We start from the raw sequence: 20,872 nt of genomic DNA on the forward strand, positions 1-20,872 counted from the left end.
GAAAGAAATGGAGAGGCACACAAGGAGAACTGGTTCAAGTGTATCTGTGATGTTTTATATTTTTGAAAAAGAGAGACGAGGCAAAGATGGCAAAACATTAAGGTCTAAAAGTTAACTAGAAGGTACATGGGTATTATAGGTATTATATAATTCTCCCAAGTTTTTGTATATTTATAGCATCTCACAATCAAAGAAAAATTATATGAAAGGGTTAATGTGCTGGACTAGCCAAGATAGCCAAGAAGATTTTTAAAAGGAACGAAGAGAAGTACTTGCCCTGTTGCACCCTCACACACATGAAGTAGACTAGGGATTTTTGTGTTAGGGATTTTAAAGTTCTAATCTTTTTGGCATCCCAGGACATCTTTCTTATACCTTCCAGCATTTCATTCTCTAGCCTCAGTTAGTCATCTGTAAGACAGGAAACATCAGTTCATTGACAAGAGAGTCTTAGGCAGAGATGAACTAGGGAAGCACTGAGTCTTTCACTCTGCCCAGAGATAGCCATTCAATGCCAGAAAAAAGCAGGACTAAGCTATCTGCTGTCAAATGGCTCAACATACCTCTGGGTCAAATGCATTGCTAATGTTTCTATTTTGACTTCCATAGCACCGTGTACCTTTTATTCTGCAGACTGTATACCCTTACTACACACTGGCTGGTACTGTGAGTTATGATGTATTATCTTTCCAGCTTACTAGGCTGTAAGTTCCTGGAGGACACAGCGTTTTAAGTGACTTAGTATCCCTACAATCTAGTGAAAGGAAGGAAGGAAAGGAGAAAGGTCAGACAGGAAGGAATGAAGGAAGGAAGGATAACAACAGCGAATATTTATAGAATGACTATATGCCAGGTAGTGTGAGTTTTCTTATTTAATCCTTCCAACTACTCAATGAAGTAGATACTATTATTAATTTTTCCTAGCTTACAGATGAGGAAATATGTTTAGAAGGATTAGGTAATATGCCCAAAGTAACAAGTCACAGCGAATAAGCGGGGGAGACGGCATTTGAACCAGGTTTGTTTAACTCTAGAGACTGTTCCTAATCCCTGATGCTAAATTATTGTTCTGAGTACAATGCTTTGAGAATAGATCAGTTTAAAACAAGAAACCAGGGATTCCTTATAAAGAAAGAAAAAAAAAAAGGACCAGAAAGCAAGGGAAGGAAGGGGAGACCCACCAATACATTTTCTTCCTGCAAATGTCACACCCATGCCAGACAGCACAGGTGCTGCTTTATTTCTAAACATTTCCAGAAAGGATCTGTGTGCTTATTTGGTAAGTCTTCCAGATCTCATCCTCCACATGCCAAAGATATGTGGACTCTTATGTTCTCTTTCCTGCGAAAGAATATACACATATATACGAAGTTGTGCCAATTCCTAGATTTGGATACATCAGGTTTCATAAATCTTAGATTTGGATATGTCAGGTAGACTCTCTTTCTTTGTGTGTGTGTGTGTGTGGGGGGGTAGGGGTGGGGGATTTGGAAAAAGAGAAGCCAGAGATATCTGAAATATATTTTAATGTTAGCTGTGTGTATTTGAAATGACCACCAGCACATTTTAGTTCTGCAGGGAACCTCAGGTTATTTATCCATTCCTGTGCTTTAGTTGGGATTTGTTTGTCATTCCAGAGATTGTTAGCTTCGCAAATCACAGAATAGCTTGCCAAGTCTTCTTACTTTAATCAAACCGCACCTCAAGTCCCATTGTCTTTGTATAACCTTTTAGAGGCTTTATTAGCATCATGTCTTTGTGTATAGGAGAAACTCAGTAAACACTTGCTGTTTTTTGAATGGGATTTTCAGGATCACCCTGCTACTTATATTGTCCTTACCTCTGCTCTCCCACTGAGATGCTCTTTCATTGTCAGTATTTCTGTCTAAAGTTGTCATTCCCAGCTTGAGGTTCTTAGACTTAGTGGTCTTTTAAGATAGCAGTGGGCTATTTAAAGAATATTTCTAAAAATATGTTTTGCTAGCTGGCGATTGAATAAAATGCCAAGGTTTTGTCTTTGTAAATTTGCCAGGAATTATACAATGATAATTCGGTGTGTTCTATGTGATAATATTACCTCTTGCTAGTAAGAAGCTCAGATCCACAGGCTCATCTTTGATTAAGAAAATAAACAAACAAAAAAACCAGATAGATTTCTGCTCAAATAATTTCAATTGTTTGCAAAGTAAAAGTTTTCAGAAAGTTTCAGGAAAACATGGGGAACATAAAAGAAAGGTTCTTGGATGGTTAAAGGATAGAAAACCATGGATTTAAATGGTTCTGAATACAGGGCACCTTCTGTAACAAGTGCTATAAAATATTCTGTTTATTATTTCAAAATTATGATCATGACTCTTACATTGCTCTTACTCCTTTTGACCAAAGCAGTGCAATTTCACTGCTGTGGGAAATCAAAGCAACCATTTTAATGCAGAAATTTAAAAAAGATCCCTGAGGTTCTATATTTCTAACTTTGTCCTTTTTTCCAACACTGTGTGGCCAATTCTCCCTTAGAGCCTCTAGAGAAGGAAAGCTCCTGGGAACCCATCTCTCCTTTGCAGAACATTAGTCATGATGCAAATGAACTTATAGATTCATGATGGTGTGTTCCACGCCAGTAAGACATCTGCCAACTCTCAGGCAAGCTAAGTTGTCTTCTCACTGACATTCTTTTTCATTCATTTCTTACATTCTGGTCACACTATCAGATCAGGAACAGCTGGTGCCACACTTCTTGATTAACGACAAGATTCCAGTTTTGTTTGATTCGGTGCTTTGAGAACAGAAATAGGGAAAGGAGAGAAAGGAGCAGTACAGAGTAGAGACCACCAGCTCCATGCTCCAGATTTCCTGGCTTCCAAAGTATATTTTAAGTCCTTGAGGACCACATCATTATCTGTCTTATGAATACTTCACTGTTTACACAAACAGAAAAACTTCATGTTCATTCCCCACCAATGTTTGCACTAAGGCCCAGGGACCACCCCACAAAAAGACTCATGTTCAGTTTCACTCAAAGTCTTTCTGACTCTAGTTTACAAGATGTTAGAAAGAGTAGACTAAAAACAGTTTTTTTGAAATAGAAGAATTTAAAAAAACAGCAGATTTCATTTGTCTCATTTATTTGTGGTACTGCAAAAAGATTTTCACAAGAAATCTATACTTGCAACGTACTTTTCAGTGCTTTCTCAATTTCATTTGGTAAGTATGGAAAAGGCAGATGTTATTTTTATGCTCAACTAAGCCTAGCATAGATCTGATACGATTCAAATCTTTTGAAAAAGTCCAATGCCTCCATGAAAATGTATATGAAGTGTCCATGTGTGATAGAAGGGAAGTTTTAACTTACTAATATTCATAGATAGAACATAACTGTACAAAAAAAGAGATATACTTTCATCAGGAGATATTAAGACTGTGTAAGTTAAGGGGCTGATCACTAGTTTGAACAATACATAAATTTTTGGAATGTTTAACAGACATACAATGATTTGATTTGACTGGGGTTAGTAGATTCTTTTCGTGGGCATCTTTTGCATGACAGAGTCCCAGCCGGGCTCAATTCCTGGAGTTTAACAATCCTCTCCCACCAGCGTGTTAATCTATCAGCGTTCAGTGCTTGGATGTCAGAGTGAGTGTTGATGACACGCGGAAGATTTGGGGAAGCATGTTACTAAGCTGATAAAACATTTCTTCAGAAATACTCTGCAATAGGTAAAACAAAAACAAAACCAAAAACTTTATATTTGTATATTCAGTTATATTATCACTGAATTTTTTAAATTTAAAAAGTATCTAAAATATGGAACTAGATCTAGATATGCAATATGTGAACATTATTTTTCATGACTGATTTAACTGCACCTCTATGGCAAGGGGTGTTTGTCTGGACTCATCCTCTGAGAACTTTTGCTGTTTCTTTCAAATAATCAGTTTGATTACTAGACAAACTAGACAAACCCCTATAGAAGACTAGTATAGCCAAATAGTAAAAGCACCACCAATTTTGCTAAGTTCTACAGAGATACAGAATCATTCTCTGCTAATGTTTTATATAAACTCTTCTTATTCTCTTTGTCACAAAAGTCACACTGAAAATACACAGGAAGGGCGGGCCATGGTGGCTCAGCAGGCAGAGTGCTTGCCTGTCAGCCAGAGGACCCGGGTTCGATTCTTGGTGCCTGCCCATGTCAAAAAAAAAAAAATACAGGAAAAAAGAATCAAGTTTAGTTGTTGTAAGATTAAATAAGAGATTTCTTGAGTGGTATATTCTAACACCTCTGACAATAAATTAAGTGCCTTTTAAGGCATCTAAACACTTCTCCCCTTAAAAAGTAGGGCTCTGCTAGCATTTTGGTATATTATATTTAAGACTCTAAGGCGGGGTGTTTAGCTTTACCTGTGTAGAATGTTAAAACAAAGATTAAATTTGGGTGAGTAATCTTGTTATTCAGATAACAAACCTGTGGTACCAGAAACTGCACTGTCCTAGAAATTCCTCCATCCCATGAAGCCATTTCCATCATGAAACCTAAAATAGAACAACAGAAAGTCTTCAATGAATTATGAGTTCTGATCTTCAAACCTACCAGTCAGTTACTTACTTGAGATAAACTCAAGTTTTCATTGTGGGGCTTAAAGTCTTGACATTTTAGGTAGCCACTTGCCTGCAGGAGAGGTTACCCTTAAAGGATAAACGGCAATCTCTATTTCCCATGCGACAGGGGTTTAACATAGTTCTGCCAACACACTCTTACTTATGATTTTCAAGTCCTCTTTCACCTTACAAGGAAGCTAAAACAGCTTATTAAAGATTAATGAAATAAGTGGCTTTATTTTTCTTTTTTGAGAAAATAAGAGGCAATAGAGTACAATCTAGAATCAGAGGAAAGTATAAATAACATTCAAATATTCTTGTATCTCAGGGGGGCTGGAAATATGTTTATTTTGTAACTGGAAAAAGATAAGTTAAAAAGCCTCTCATTAAATATTTGCACTTTAAACCATCTGACTGAGGTATCCCCAGATGTTCTTTCTTCTGTGTTGCCCTCCTTTCAATGCATGGAAGGAAGAAATATAGGTAGTTTGTTATTCAGTATAAGGTTATACGCACCTTTGACACATTTAAACACAAGTTCTGCTCTCCTTAAGCACCAGGGTATAGTCATTTCCTAAAAGAGGAAACAAAATGAATCACATGTTTTTAACAGAATTTTGTAAAAACAACCACAAAAAATATAGCCAGCTCTGAATTTATCTATAATGCTGACCATACATTTTGTGAACAGATTCAGGCAGCTCTGTGTTAATCCCAGTTGTAATTCCTTTGGTTTTTAGGAATACAACTTCTTCCAGCAGTTAGACGATACTTGTGGAATGCAAACTAATTTAATCAACTTAATGTAATTTAGAAAATAAACATATCCTTAAAACTTTCTAGATAATTAATTCTAAACACAAATATAAGTGACTTAAGAACTCCCCCTATGAGAAATTAAAACATTTTCACACAAAAAAATCACTGAGAGAATTTGTGGCCAAGAGACCAGCTCTGCAAGAAATACTAAAGGGAACACTAGAGACAGATACAAAGACAGAAGAGAGAGGTGTGAAGAAGAGTGTAGAAAGGAAGACTATGAGTAAAGGTAAAAAGAAGGAAAATTAGATATGACATATAAAATCCAGAAGGCACAATAGTAGAAGAAAGTACTACCCATGCAGTAATAACACTGAATGTTAATGGATTAAACTCTCCAATCAAAAGACATAGTTTGGCAGAATGGATTAAAGAACAGGACCCATCTATATGCTGTCTCTATTCAAAGGACATGAGGCAAGGACACAAATGGACATTTACACACCAATGTTTATAGCAGCATTATTAACAATTACCAAGGGATAGAAGCAGCCAAAATGTCCATCAACAGACAGTTGGCTAAATAAACTGTGACATTTACATAAGATGGAATATTATGCAGCTGTAAGACAGAATAAAGTTATGAAGTACATAACAACATGAATGGACCTTAAGGACATTATGCGGAGTGTGATTAGCCAGAAACAAAAGGACAAATACTGTATGGTCTCACTGATATGAACTGACATTAGTGAATAAACTTGGAATATTTCCTTGGTAACAGAGACCATCAGGAGATAGAAATAGGGTAAGATATTGGGTAATTGGAGCTGAAGGGATACAGATTGTGCAATAGGACTGAATATAAAAACTCAGAAATGGACAGCACAATATTACCTAACTGTAATACAATTATGTTAAAACACTGAATGAAGCTGCGTATGAGAATGATAGAGGGAGGAGGGCTGGGGCATAAATGAAATCACAAAGAAAGATGATAAAGATTGAGATGGTGTACTCTAGGAATGCCTGGAGTGTATAGTGATAGTGACTAAATGTACAAATTTAAAAAATGTTTTTGCATGAGGAAGAACAAAAGAATGTCATTACTGCAGTGTGCTGAAAATAGATGGTACTTAATATTTTAAAATTTCAACTCATGTGTGAGACTAAAGCAAAAAATGTTTATTTGGTACAAATCTATACTTTGACTAGTGCATCTCCTAATATAACTTATGTAGATAGTTGATTGAACACCTTAAGTACATGGAACTTTGTATAGGACATGAGATTTTGTTGGTTTGTCCAGGTGATGCCCTGATGAATCCCAGAGTGATCTGATCAGTGAGTGGAAAAGTACTTGCAAAGTCCCCTTCGGGGAATGGTGAGAACGGGGGAAAACTCATCTTCCCCAAGTTGAATTCTTGATGTTCTCACAAGCAGTGTGGACAACCAAAGCTAGGCTGAGCCCCCAGTCTTGGGGTTTGTTCATATGAAACTTAACCCCACAAAGGATATGTCAAGTCTACTTAAAATTTAGGCCTAAGAGTCACCCCCAAGAGAACCTCTTTTGTTGCTCAGATGTGGCCTCTCTCTCCAGCCAACACAGCAAGCAGACTCACCACCCTCCCCCTGTCTACGTGGGACATGACTACCAGGGGGTGTGGATCTTCCTGGCAACGTGGGACAGAAATCCCAGAATGAGCTGAGATTCAGCATCAAGGGATTGAGAAAAACTCTAGAATGAGCTGAGACCCAGTATCAAGGGATTGAGAAAACCTTCTCGACCAAAAGGGGGAAGCGTGAAATGAGACAAAGTGTCAATGGCTGAGAGATTCCAAATATCCTGGAGGTTACTCTTATGCATTAAGTAGATATCACCTTGTTATCCAAGATGTAATGGAGAGGCTGGAGGGAACTGCCTGAAAATGTAGAGCTGTGTTCCAGTAGCCATGTTTCTTGAGGATGATTGAATAATGATATAGCTGTCACAATGTGACTGTGTGATTGTGAAAACCTTGTGTCTGATGCTCCTTTTATCTACCTTGTCAACAGATGAGAGGAACATATGGAATAAAAATAAATAACAGGGGGAACAAATGTTAACATAGATTTAGTTTGAAATGCTAGTGATCGATGAAAGGGATCAGTAAGGGGTATGGCATGTAAATTTTTTTTTTCTGTTTGTTATATTTTTCTGTTGTCTATTTCTTTTTCTGAATTGATGCTAATGTTCTGGGAAATGATCATGATGATGAATATGCAACTATGTGATGATATTGTGAATTGCTGAGTGAATGTGTTGGGAATGTTTGTGTTTCTTGTAATTTTTTTTAATTAATAAAAAATTAAAAAAAAAAAACTATGTAGAATTCCTTGGGGAGGCCATTTGGCCCTGGGCTATTTTTTGAGGATAGTTACTAGATTATTAAATCAACCTTTTCATTTGTGATAAATTTATTCAGACCATTTCTCTTTAATCAGATTCAGTAGCTTCTATCTATATGGGAATTTGTCCATTTCCACTTTTATTCAATTTTCTGCAATAATGATGTTCTTAGAATTCCATATAATCCTTTTTATTTCCATTAAACATAATGTCAACTTTTTCATTTCTACTTGTACTAATATAAATGTTCCCTCTTTTATTTATGGTCAGGCTAATTGAAGATTTATCAATTCTCTTGATACTTTCAAATAAACAGCTTTTTGTTTCAAAAAAAAAAAAAAGAACTCCCCCTACTACTCTTAATATTTTAACATAATTGTTAAACTGCATAACATTTGCATAAGCAGTGCATTAAAATGTTTTATTGTGTAACATGTTACTACAAAATAATGAACATAAACACTTCATCACAATCTCCCTAACAAACCAACTATATTCATTTTACTATGCACCCTTCCAATCTTTGACCAGATACCTGAGTGCCAGTGTCAGACTAGACTCAATAAGTTTATAATTTTCCATATAATCAGTGATTTTATCGTTTTAAATTCTGCTTATTTTTCCATGTCGTGAGTCTTTGTAACTATAAAACATGTTTACTAATTCATTATGACAATTCTCAAATTATTTGGGTCTCAGGATCTTTTTACACAGTTACAAGTAGAGGACTCCAAATAGCTTTTTTTTATTGGCTTTTACAATGGAGATTTATTAGTTTACAAATTCACAGTTCTAAGGCCATGAAAATGTCAAAATTAAGGGATCAAAAGGAAGATACTTTCCCTGAGGAAAAGCTGCTGGCATCCAGTGTTCCTCAGACACATGGACAGCATCTGCTGGTCCTGGTGCTTTTTTAAAAATATTTTTATAGAGATATCTTCAGGTAATATACATTCCATCCAAAGTACACAATCAATGGCTCACAATATTGTCACATAGTTGTGTATTCATCATCATGATAATTTTTAGAACATTTGCCTCACTCCAGAAAAAATATAAAAAGAAAAAAGAAAAAACCCATACATCTCATAGCCTTACCCCTCCTTCTCTTTGACCATTTGTATTGCAATCACCCCCAATTTTTTTTACCCCTTATCCCCCCCATCCTATTATTTATTTATTTATTTTTTACTCATCTGTCCATATTCTGGAAAAAGGGAATGTCAGCCACAAGGTTTTCATAATCACAAGATCACACTGTAAAAACTATATAGTTAAACAATCATTTTTAAGAATTGAGGCCCCTGGGACACAGTTCAACAGTTTCAGGTACTTCCCTCCAGCCACACCAATACATCATAAACTAAAAAGGGATACCTATATAATGCAAAAGAATAACCTCCAGAATAACCTCTCGACTCTGTTTGAAATTTCTCAGCCATTGGAACTTCGTCTTATTTCTCTCTTCCTCATTTTGGTTAGGAAGGCTCTCTGAATCCCATGAAGCCAAGTCCTGGCTCAAACCTAGGAGAAATGTTCCATGTTGCCAGGGAAGAGGGCAGTGAGTTCACTTGCTGAGATGGCTTAGAGAGAGAGGCCGTATCTGAGCAACAAAAGAGGTTCTCTGGGGGTGACTCAGGTATAATTATAAGTAGGCGTAGGTTCTCCTTTGCAGGACTAAGTTTCATAGAGGTGAACCCCAAGATTGAGGGTTCAGCCTATTGAATTGGTTGCACCCAGTGCTTGCAAAAATATCAGGAATTCCCCATCTAGAAAAGTTTAATATTTCTTCTTTTTTCCCCAGTTCCCCAAGGGAATTTTGCAAATACTTTATTCTCTGCCCAAATTACTCTGGGATGTATTGGGGCATTACACTAACCTGTACAAACCAACAAGATCTCAGTCCCTATTCAAGATTCCTTATAATTACAGTGTTCAAATAAACTGACAATACAAGTTAAATTAGATAATGTGCTACCAAAAATATAAATTTCACAGCAAATAAACATCCCTTCCTTTGGTCTCACATAGGAGTTGAAGTCTTAACATATAGACCATATCATCCTTTACCCTGCATTCTGATCTACCTAGTCCTATCCCGATCAGCTTCATTCATCTCTCTAGGTGAAGTCTGATCACTTTTCCAACTTTTTAAACAGTTGCTAAATGGGGTAATGCTGATTTTTAGCTTTTGAGTCTCAGGTGTCATACAAATACACAGAGTTCCAGAGAACAACCAGGTTATACACAAATATATTAGATACACAAATATATTTAGAATTTTGAAATAACAGTTACAACTTGGAATAGATGTGACTGCTGTAAGAGCTTACAATCGAGGACCCTTCACAATAGGCCCTGACCTTATAACCCATGCTCTCAGCTTTAATTCTCCAAGTTTATATATTGTGGTTAGTCCAAATGAGTGAGACATGATAATATTTGTATTTTTGTTTCTGATAGTTCATTCAACATACTGTCCTCAAGATTCATTCACATAGTTGTATGCCTTCCTTCCTTCCTTCTTGCAGTTGCTCAGTAGTCCATTGTATGTATACACCACAGTTCCCCTTTCCATTCCTCAGTCAAAGTACCCTTAGACCACCACCATCTATTCAAATCAAACACTGCTGCCATAAATAGTATGCACCAAATAGCTTTTGTTTATGTGGACTGCATCTCTTTATATTTATTGCATTACAGATTAAAACTGAGAAAAACAGGCAATTGAGAGGCAGAGAGATAAAGTGATTTGCCAAAAGTTAAAGATGGTAAGAGCTTCCGACTTATTTACAGAGTTCTTTTCATCATTCTTATAGATTGTTGTAAACAAATATTTTTTCCCCCTTGAAAAGCTGGAATTTAACTGTCATTAGGGACTGAAGTAAATAATGTAGGTTGGTTTACTCACTCGATAACCTTTGCAATACTTTACTATAAAAGCAAGAGAGCAAATAAATCCAATTTTCTAGTCTCCTTTGCAGAGAAAGGTGACCACATGACTGGCAAATGAGACAATGAAAGAAATCCCTGGGAGGGTCTCCCTTCCTAAATAAAAGGGCAAAGTTTTATGAAGTTTTTGCCCTTCATTTTTCACACTTCCTCTTTTCTGCCTTGAATGAGAGATGTTGTCTAGAGGTACAAACAATTTGCAACCAGGAACGTGAAAGCAAAGGGTAGCAGAGCTAGAAGACAGAAGCCTTGTTACTTAATGAACTGTACCAGTCCTGGAACATTTACCTATCTTTCGATTTGTTTTCTATTACATGAAATAATCTAATTTTTAATTCATATAGGGGCTTTTGAGCCCAAACTATGAAGTGTCTGGAACAATAATTTTGACAGAAATTGTGAATTGTTCAACATCCGATTCCTTCTCTCCTTTTATTTATTTATTTATTTTTAAAATGTAATACGCACACTGAAAAGTATTTAAAATGTAAATGTACAGTACAATGAATATATATAAAGCAAGCACCTGTATAACAACCCAGGTTAAGCAAGGAAACACTTATCTATACCTCAGAAGACTCCTAAGGGCCTTTCCACACACACCCCTGCCTACCCCCAGAGTAAAAACTCTCCGGACTCTAGGGAAATCACTTCTTTTTTTGTGGTTTTCTCAATATATTTAAGAGGTTACAACTCTTCTGACTTCCGTGGAAATCACTTCCTTGTTTTTCTTTAGTTTTATCACCTGCATATTTACTCCTAATGATATGGTTGCAGTTTGTCTGTGTTTGTCTTGTATATAAATGGAATCACACTATATATATTCTTTTGTGGCCTGCTTCTTTTGATCAGCAATATGTTTATATGATTCATCTATATTTCTGCGTGTGGTTCATTCACTTTTATAGTAATAAGATTTCATTTTACAAATATATTGGCTTTATCCATTTTACTGTTGAAGGGCACATAGGGGCCGTTACCATTTTTGAGGCCTAGTGAACGATGTTCTATGAACATCACGGCACATGTATCATGATGCATGTACACTCAACTGCAAATGTGCTGGGTCATCTTATCTTCAACTTTACTAGGAAATGCCAAATTGTTTTCAAAGTGGCTTTAATAATTTACATTTCTACAAAGAATGAATAATAGTCTTTGTCATTCTACATCCTTGCCAACCATTGCTTTGTCAGGTTTTATAATTTTTGCCAACTTGGTGGCATATAGTATCTCCCTTTGGTTTTAATTTGCATTTCCTTGAGTACAAATGAGGTTGTATGCTGACTGTAAGTTTGAATGTTCCTGTGTGAAATGTTTGCTAAATCTTTAGCCCATTTTTCTATCGGGTTGTTTATTTTTTTCTTGTTGAATAGTAGGAATACTTTGTACATTCTGGAAACAAAGTCTTTTGTCACCTATGTCTGTTGCAAATATTGTCTCTTATTTTGTAGCTTGTGCTTTTATTTTCTTTTTAGTGTCTTTATATCAATAAAAGTTTTATGTTTTTAGTAAAATTTAATGGTCTTTATATTTTCGTTGAAGAAATCTTTTTCCTAAGGTCTTTTAGGTATTCTCCTGTATTGTGTTCTAAAAGCGTTTTAATCTTAACCTTCACATTTAGGTCTATAATCCACATGCAGCCGACATTTGTGTAGGGTATAAATTAGGGCTCTAACTTTTATTTTTTTTCACCATATGGATACCCACTGAACGAATACACTGATTCAAAAGATAATCCTTCATAAATACGTAATAAATTACAAAGAGTAATTAGTTTCACAGTGTAAAATTTTATAGTGGAGAAACCTGGCAGATCAAAGTCAACATTATCAGTAATGGTCAAATTGATATCATGTGCCTTTTGGATATGATGCGCTGGAAACTTAATAACAAGGAAATATTAAACAAGCCCAAACTGATGAATCGCCGATAAAACAACTGGCCTGTACATTTCATAAATGCCAAGGTCACAAAAAATAAAGACTTGACAAGTCTACTTAAAATTTAGGCCTAAGAGTCAACCCCAAGAGAGCCTCTTTTGTTGCTCAGATGTGGCCTCTCTCTCCAGCCAACACGACGAGCAGTCTCACCACCCTCCCCCTCTCTGCGTGGGACATGACTCCCAGGGGTGTGGACCTTCCTGGCAACGTGGGACAGAGATCCTGGAATGAGCTGAGACTCAGCATCAAGGGACTGAGAAAAACCCTAGAATGAGCTGAGAATTAACATCAAGGGATTGAGAGAACCTTCTCGACCAAAGGGGGAAGAGTGAAATGAGACTAAGTGTCAATGGCTGAGAGATTCCAAACAGAGTCGAGAGGTTATCCTGGAGGTTATTCTTATGCATTAAGTAGATATCACCTTGTTGTTCAAGATGTAGTGGAGAGGCTGGAGGGAACTGCCTTAAAATGTAGAGCTGGGTTCCAGTAGCCATGTTTCTTGAACAATGATATAGCTTTCACAATGAGACTCTGTGAATGTGAAAACCTTGTGTCTGATGCTCCTTTTAGCTACTATATCAACAGAAGAGTAGAACACATGGAATAAAAATAAATAATAGGGGGGAACAAATATTAAAATAAATTTAGTTTGAAATGCTAGTGGTAAATGAAAGCGACGGGTAAGGGGTATGGTATGTATAATCTTTTTTTTTCTCTATTATCATTTTATTTCTTCTTTTGTTGTCTTTTTATTTCTTTTTCTAAACCGATGCAAATATTCTAAGAAATGATGAATATGCAACTATGTGATGATGTTAAGAATTACTGATTGTATATGTAGAATGGAATGATATCTTAATGTTTTGTTTGTTAATTTTTTTAATTAATAAAAAAAGTTAAAAAAAAAACAAAAAAAAAGAAAGAAAAATAAAGACTTGAGGAACTGTTTCAGATTAAAGGAGACTAAAGAGATATGATGACTAAATATAACATGTAGTCTTGGATTGGATCACAGACCAGAAAAAAGAATGTCTTCCTTTTACTGTAAAGGATATTATGAGATTAACAGGTACAACTTGGATAAAGTTTATATATTAGATCATAGTATTGAACCAATATAAATGTGGTTGTACAATCCTTGTGTTTTAGGAGACATACTCGGAAGTACTTTGGGGGTAAAGACGAATTGTGTCTGCAATTTATATTTAAGTGGTTCAAAAAAAAAACATGGACATATATTAACTTATACACAGTTTACATATAAATGTGGTAAAATAAAAATATTTAACGAATCTACATAAACGGCATATACGAATTCTTTGTATTATTTTTGAAACTTTTTTATAAGTCTGAAATTATTTAAAGACAATTTAAAAAATGAAGTATTTATATACGCATGATCTTGTTTCTGAGCTATCTGTTCTGTTCCATTAACCTATTTTATCTATAGCTGTGCCAATAACACAGAGCCTTAAATTACATAGCTTTAGAATAAAACTTGATCTTCCCTTTTAAGAGTGTGAATTATTACTAGCCCTTGGTATTCCCATATACCTTTTAGAATCAGCTTGTCAAATTACACACACATACAAATTTGAGAGTTTGATAAAGACTACATTAAGTTTTAGAGTAATTTGGGTGGCAATGACCTTCTGTAATATTAAGTCCTTTGAATCACGGACCTGTGCATCTCTACTTATTTAGGTGATCTTTAATTTCTTTCAGTTTGGCTATTTTCTCTGTAAAGGTTATACATACTGTTAGATATTTTCCTATGTACCTAATCTTTATATACTATTATAAATGGCAACTCTATAAGTATTTCATTTTCAAACTGTGTTCCTGGCATATTGAATACAACCGATTTTTAATTTTCAGTTCAGCAAACTTGCTGAGCTCTCTTATTAAGATTATTATATTATCTGTAGATGGTCTAGTAATTTTTATGTATACAATTACATCATCTATAAAAAGTAACAGTATCATTTCTTCCTTTATGGTTCTTATACATTTAATTCCTTTTTTCTTGTTTTAATGCAAGAAACAATGTTGACTAGATGGGGTGATAGAGGCATTTTAGTCTTGTTATAGGTCACAAAGAGAAAATTTTCAGTATCATTAAATACGTTGTGAGCCCCAGGCTTCCTGTGCATACTCTTTATCAGTTTAGGAAGTTCCCTTCTCTTTTTGGCTTAAGATTTTATAAAAATTATGAATGGGTTTAACATTTTATTTAAATTTTCTCCTTTTTAACTGTTAACACACAGATTGATTTTCTAATGCTCAAACAACTTTGTCTTCTTAGAATATGCCTAACTTGGTCTTGATGCATATATATTGCTATATTTGTGTTCAGGATTTTTGCCTCTATGTTCCTAAGTAGGTTGGAATATAATTTTACTTTCTTGTACTGTCCTTAACAGATTTTGGTATAAAGATCCTGCTAGCCTCGTAAAATATACTGTGATCTGTACTTGTTTTTTTTTTTAATACTCTGTAACTGCTTGTTTCCCCACCTCAAATATTTGCTAGAACTCTCAACAAATGCTATCAAATTTGTTGATATACAATTGTCAATAATATCAAGTTAATATTTAATGTCAGCTCAATCTGTAGTCCTTTTTCATTACTAATATTGCTTAAATGTGCCATCTTTTTCCTTAATAAGTTTTACCAGAGGTTTATCAATTTCATTCACCAATCAGTTGAATTTGTTCATTCTATCTTCTATGTTTGTTTTCTTACTCATTGACTTTTTTTTTTTAACATGGGCAGGCAGTGGGAATCGAACCCGGGTCCCTGGCATGGAAGGCGAGAACTCTACTTGCTGAGCCACTGTGACCCGCCCAATTCATTGATTTCTAACTCTTATTTTTATTATGTTTTTCTAATATATTCTTTGGGATTATTTTATTCCTATTTTCCTAACTTTTTTGGATGGATGCTTGACTTAACATTCAGCCCTCCTTCCTTCCTATGTATTCAAAGTTACAAATGCACCTCTAAGAACTGCTTTCATTGAATCCCAGAAGTTTGAACATATTATTAATATTTATTAAAAAACATTTTTGAGTTTCCATTTTATTATTTTGTCTTTGGTACTTGCTATTTAGAAGGGTGTTTCTGAATCTATGTACATATGTTTTTGTCTATATCACTTTTGGTTATTGATTTCTTGCACAATTACACTGCAGTCACAGACTATTATTGAAATCCAATGAAATTTGTTCAGATTTTTTCTGCCCTTGTATATTTCAGCTTTCGTAAATGTTCAATGTATGCTTGTAAAGAATGTATATGTCACAGACATTGGGTGCAACATTAATCATGCTGTTTAAATCTTTTTTAACTTGATTAATTTGTGTCAACTGATCTAGCAATTACTCACAGTAGTATGTTAAAATCTCTCATTAGGACTGTGGCTTTGTCTATTTCTGCCCACACATCTGCCAATTTTTGCTTTAAATGCTGTTAAGGCTATGTTGTTAGGTACACATACATTTAGAACCATTTAATCTTTCAGGTGAAATAAACCTTTATCATAATGAAGTAACTCCTTTTATTAAAGTTTTTTGCCTCAAAGTCTATTTTTTTAATATTAAAATAGCTATCTTAATTCTATATTTTTTGCTATTTTGCATGATGTATCTTTCTCCATTCCTTTATTTTTAACCTTTTTAAAATATCCTTGTGTTTTTAAATGTATCACTTGTAAGTAGGATATTAATAGAACTGAAAAAACAAAAAACTTAGCCTGATACTCCTGATCTTTTAACTGGAGCATTTATTTTATTTATATTTAATGTGCTTGCTGGTGTTTACCCCATATGTTTAAATTTACCATCTTATTTTATGCATTTAATTTATGCTATCATTTCTATGCTTTGTTTTCTTTATTTTTTTTTTCTTCCTCTGGGATTGAGTGCTTTTTCCTTACATTTCAGCCTGTACTGATTCTGTTGTTTTATACAGTCAATATTCCTTAGATTTGCTCGTATATTTATCACTATTTTTGCTTTTCATGTCTTCTTACATATCTACCTTTTAATCTAAGATCTTGCTTGCATCTTTTGCCCGAGGTACATCCTTTTGGGTTTCCTTTCTTGTAATTCTGCTGGTGGTGAACTCTCATAATTTACTTACTTGAAAATATCTTTATTTTGGCTTCATTGCAAAGTACAGTTTTTGCTGGTTATAGAATTCTAGATTGGTAATTATTTCCCTCAGCACTGTCAACCATGACTGTCAAAACAGTTCACTGACTTCTTAATTTTGGTCATTGTATTTTAAATGTGGAAATTCTAGTTGGTTCTTTTCTAATTTTCTAGTTTACTTAAAATCAATGAAACTGAGGTATAATTGAAATTAAATTCACCAATTTAAAGTGTACACTGAGATGAGTTTTGACAAATGTATTTAGTCATATAATTACCACCACAATCAAGATACAGAATATTTCTATCACTTCAAAAGGTTCCCTAGTGTCCTTTTGGAATTAAGCACCTTCCCCACTTTCTGCCCCTGGCAACTACAGATCTACAGTCTCTAAAGTTTTGCATTTTGAATAAATTTAAATGGAATCATACAGTATGCAGTCTGTTATGCATGCCTTCTTTCACTTAGTATAAGGCTTTAAAGGTTCTCCCACATTGTTGCATCAGTTCTTTTTTTATATTGCAGAGTAATATTCCACTGCATAGATACACTACAATTTATTTACCCATTCATCAATTTTTGGACAATTGGATGGGTTCCAGTGTTTTACGTCAATGAAAGAAATGTTCATAGCTGCTATGAACATTTGAGTATATGTCTTGATGTGGTATAATTTGTATTTCTTTTGAGTAAATACCTAGGAGGGGAATTGCTGGGTTGTACATATTTTTAAATTTCTAAGAAACTGCCAAACTGTTTTCCATAGTGGTTTGTGCTATTTTGAATTCCCCTAGCAACATATCAGGGTTCTGGTTGTTCCATATTTTCACCCTCACTTGGTACTGGCAGTCTTTTAAATTGAAGCCATTACAGTTGGTATGTAATGGCATCTAACTGTTCTTTTAATTTGCACTTCCCTAATGACTAATTATGCTGATCTTTTCATGTGCTTATCTGCCCTTCACATATCTTCTTTTGTGAAGCATCTGTGTGGCTCTTTCACCCATTAAAAAAACATACCGTTCATCTACTTGTTTCTGAGCTGCACAAGCTCTTTATTTATTCTAGATAGAAGTCTTTTATTAGACATATGTTATTGCAAATATTTTATCCTATCTTGAAGCTTGCGTTTTCATGTTCTTAACATTATTGTTTGAGCAAAAAATTTGGGTTCTGTTGAAATATAATTTATAAAGTTTTTATTTTAATGCTTTGTGTGTCCTAACAAAATCCTTGCTTAACCTGAAGTTACCAAGATTTTCTTCTATTTTTCTTTAGAAATTTTATAGTATTAGCTCTTATGCTTAGGTCTATGATCCATTTTAAGTTAATTTTTATATACGATGCGAGGTAAAGGTCAAGATTATTTTGTTCAATATGACTATCAATTCTTCCAACACACAGGCTGAAAAGATTATCCTTTCTCCCACTGAATTGCCTTTGGCAGCATCATTGAAAATCAACCTGAACAAACATATATAAATAAATATAATTGAATATACGTCTATTTCTAGATTCTGCGTTCTATTCCTTAAATTCATAGTTAAATCTTCTGCAAATACCAGTCACACTATCTTAATACTGTAGTTTCGTAGTAAATTTTGCTATCAGGTGGTGCGGTCTCCCCAACTTTGTTCTTCTTTTTCAAAATTGACTGTTTTTAGGTCCTGTGCATTTCCATAAAAATTTTAGAATTAGCTTGCCAATATCTACAAAATTGCCCTATAAAGATTTTGATTGGGATTTAAATCTATAAATAAATTTGAGAACTGACATCTTCACAACACTGAATCTTCTATTCCATAAACAAGTATAACTTTTCATTTATTTAGGTCTTTTAAATTTTCTCTCACAGTGTTTTAGCAATGCTGTTTGGTTGCTAGGTCACTTCTCATAGTATCTTTTAATGTGAACACATTTTAAGCTTGTCTTCAGATTCTTTAAACATAGTAATCAACTATTTTGTGGTTTGTGTCTCATAATTCCTGTATCTCAAGTTCTTTATGTATCTATTTCTATGTTCAGTTGTTTCTGTTGTTTCTCTCTCATGGTATCTCATTTTCTTAAGGGTACAGGTATCTTTGACTTATGTTGGATGTTTCACTGAAGAGTATATGTAGGAATCATTACTAAAGCATAACTGGGTATTTCCATCAATCTTAAAATATTACTCCAAAATATATTTTTTGAAATGCCATGCAAGTAATCAGAATTAAGGAATTCTTATTATTTATACTATTTTAATAAAGCACTTATTTTTATATTTAAAAGGTATTATTTGAAAGATCCAAGATGATGATGGAGTATACAGAGAAGGTAGAGTTTAACAAACGAATATGACTGCTGAATCATTAAGTTAATATTTCTTTTAGTCTCCAGCATCTTAGAGTAGCTAGAAGTAAAAACCTAAAATTGTGGAATTGTAACCCATACAAAACTCTGAAACCTGTTCTATAACTAACTGTAGTGCTGTGCTTTGAAATTTATTGCTTTTTGTATATATGTTATTTTTCACAAAATAGAAAAAAAAAAGTCAGTTGTTATGATAACAAAATATTTATTTCTTCTAGCCTCCTATATCCTGGAGCAGCTAGCGGGAAAAACTGAGATGATGGTATGGTAGCCCATGACAAACTCTGGGATCTGTCCTGTAACTACTTGTTGAAGAATGCTTTGAAAATTATTGCTTCTTTCTTTTTTGCTTTGTATACATGTTACGTTATACAATAAAAAAAAGTTTTTTTAAAAGATATTATTTGACAGTAATGGTTTGACCAAAATAGTGGGAAAACAATAGTCCTTTCATTGTCCAACTTCTCCAAAGAAGTTCTCCTTGTTTTATCCATTAATACCATGCTTTTTTGCTTTTTTGCTTATGTGTGGTTAATAGGGTGGCCCAGAGTAAATATCTAGGAGACACATTAAGAACTTCACACTTTTCAGAATGATGTGAATAATGCAAAGTTTCATCAATGTTATACTGTATAGAGAACACACAAAATACCAATTCATGGCAGGATCCCAGGATATCTTTGAAATGATGGATGTTCTAAAAATCAATTTACTTTTCAGATGATGTAAAACTTCTGGTTCTGTTTACTCTTAACTTAAACTGCTTAGCAGCAATGAATCTGCATGGAAATGATACAGTTACATGCATATGCATATGCACATGCACATATACATCTCAATTGTTTTCAAACCTTCCCTATGTCTTTGTAGAGAGTCCATCAAGCATAAATTGATGTTTGCCAGTAGTTTTTTAAACCAGCCATTTTGTCTTGGATTAAAACCAGCACTTAAGAAATGGTTTTGAGTTCTCAGAAAAAGTATACATAAGCTTTAGAAGTCAATAAAGTCATGAGAAGATGTGATACTGCCTGTCATCATTGGATGTGGCCTGCAGTTTCAAAAGGAGCAAATTCCTGGAAAGAAAACTTAGTATATATTGTACAGCAGGTGGGAGATACAATATAGTAGGTCAGGTAATAGGAGAGAAAGTTTTGATCATGAGTTCTAAGTAATAACGAAGTGACTAAACATTAATGATTCACCTGTGAAAGAAATCCTTTGAAGAAGCCCAATAGATGATGTGAAACAGATTTTGGAACTGAGGTAGAAAATTGGGCCCTTCTGTGGCATTGCAGATTAGTAGGTACTGCACACAGAATAAATTATCAATCTGTGAAACTGAAATTAAGATGTCAATTATGATTACAATTGAAGACAGTATCGTCCTCCTAAAGTTAATGGCCATACATAGACTATTTAATATGAATCTTCTGATTATGGTAAGGGTGAACTACAGAGGTGACTAAGACTTAATTAGTATGTAATTTTGGGTTTTCAAGGTATGACTTGGAAATTAAACATAAGAATTTTTTTCTGAGTTTATATATCCATGGGGGAGATTCTAAGAGTATTCTTTATTTCTCAAGTTTGTGTCTCTGAGATACCTGAGATATTTGTATTGATTAGTTTCACAACTACTATGAGAAGGTGATAGTCTGGCTTTGTTTCTTATTTTTCATATTCAGAAACAATGGGGACACTGTGTCAAACTTTAGGGACACCCAA

At 34.4% G+C, this 20,872-nt stretch overlaps 1 protein-coding gene across 9 annotated transcripts in view; it reads right to left on the bottom strand.

Annotated features, from left to right (window-relative positions):
* Positions 1 to 1,550: 1,550 nt before the first annotated feature.
* Positions 1,551 to 20,872, bottom strand: part of FERRY3 (FERRY endosomal RAB5 effector complex subunit 3) — an 82,533-nt gene continuing 63,211 nt past the window's right edge. For 5 of the 9 annotated variants that reach the window (XM_077169753.1, XM_077169754.1, XM_077169751.1 and 2 more), the window contains 3 exons: positions 5,114 to 5,171; positions 4,464 to 4,531; positions 1,553 to 3,705 (listed from right to left, as the gene is read on the bottom strand). In XM_077169753.1, coding sequence (XP_077025868.1) covers positions 3,613 to 3,705; positions 4,464 to 4,531; positions 5,114 to 5,171 — 219 coding nt within the window. In that variant the 3' untranslated portion in view covers positions 1,553 to 3,612. Of the gene's footprint in view, positions 3,706 to 4,463; positions 4,532 to 5,113; positions 5,172 to 20,872 lie in introns of all 9 variants that reach the window. The other 4 variants (XM_077169755.1, XM_077169756.1, XM_077169757.1 and 1 more) reach the window with 2 other exon arrangements.

This window comes from Tamandua tetradactyla, chromosome 7, assembly GCF_023851605.1.
Source record: "Tamandua tetradactyla isolate mTamTet1 chromosome 7, mTamTet1.pri, whole genome shotgun sequence".
NCBI classification, from domain to species: domain Eukaryota; kingdom Metazoa; phylum Chordata; class Mammalia; order Pilosa; family Myrmecophagidae; genus Tamandua; species Tamandua tetradactyla.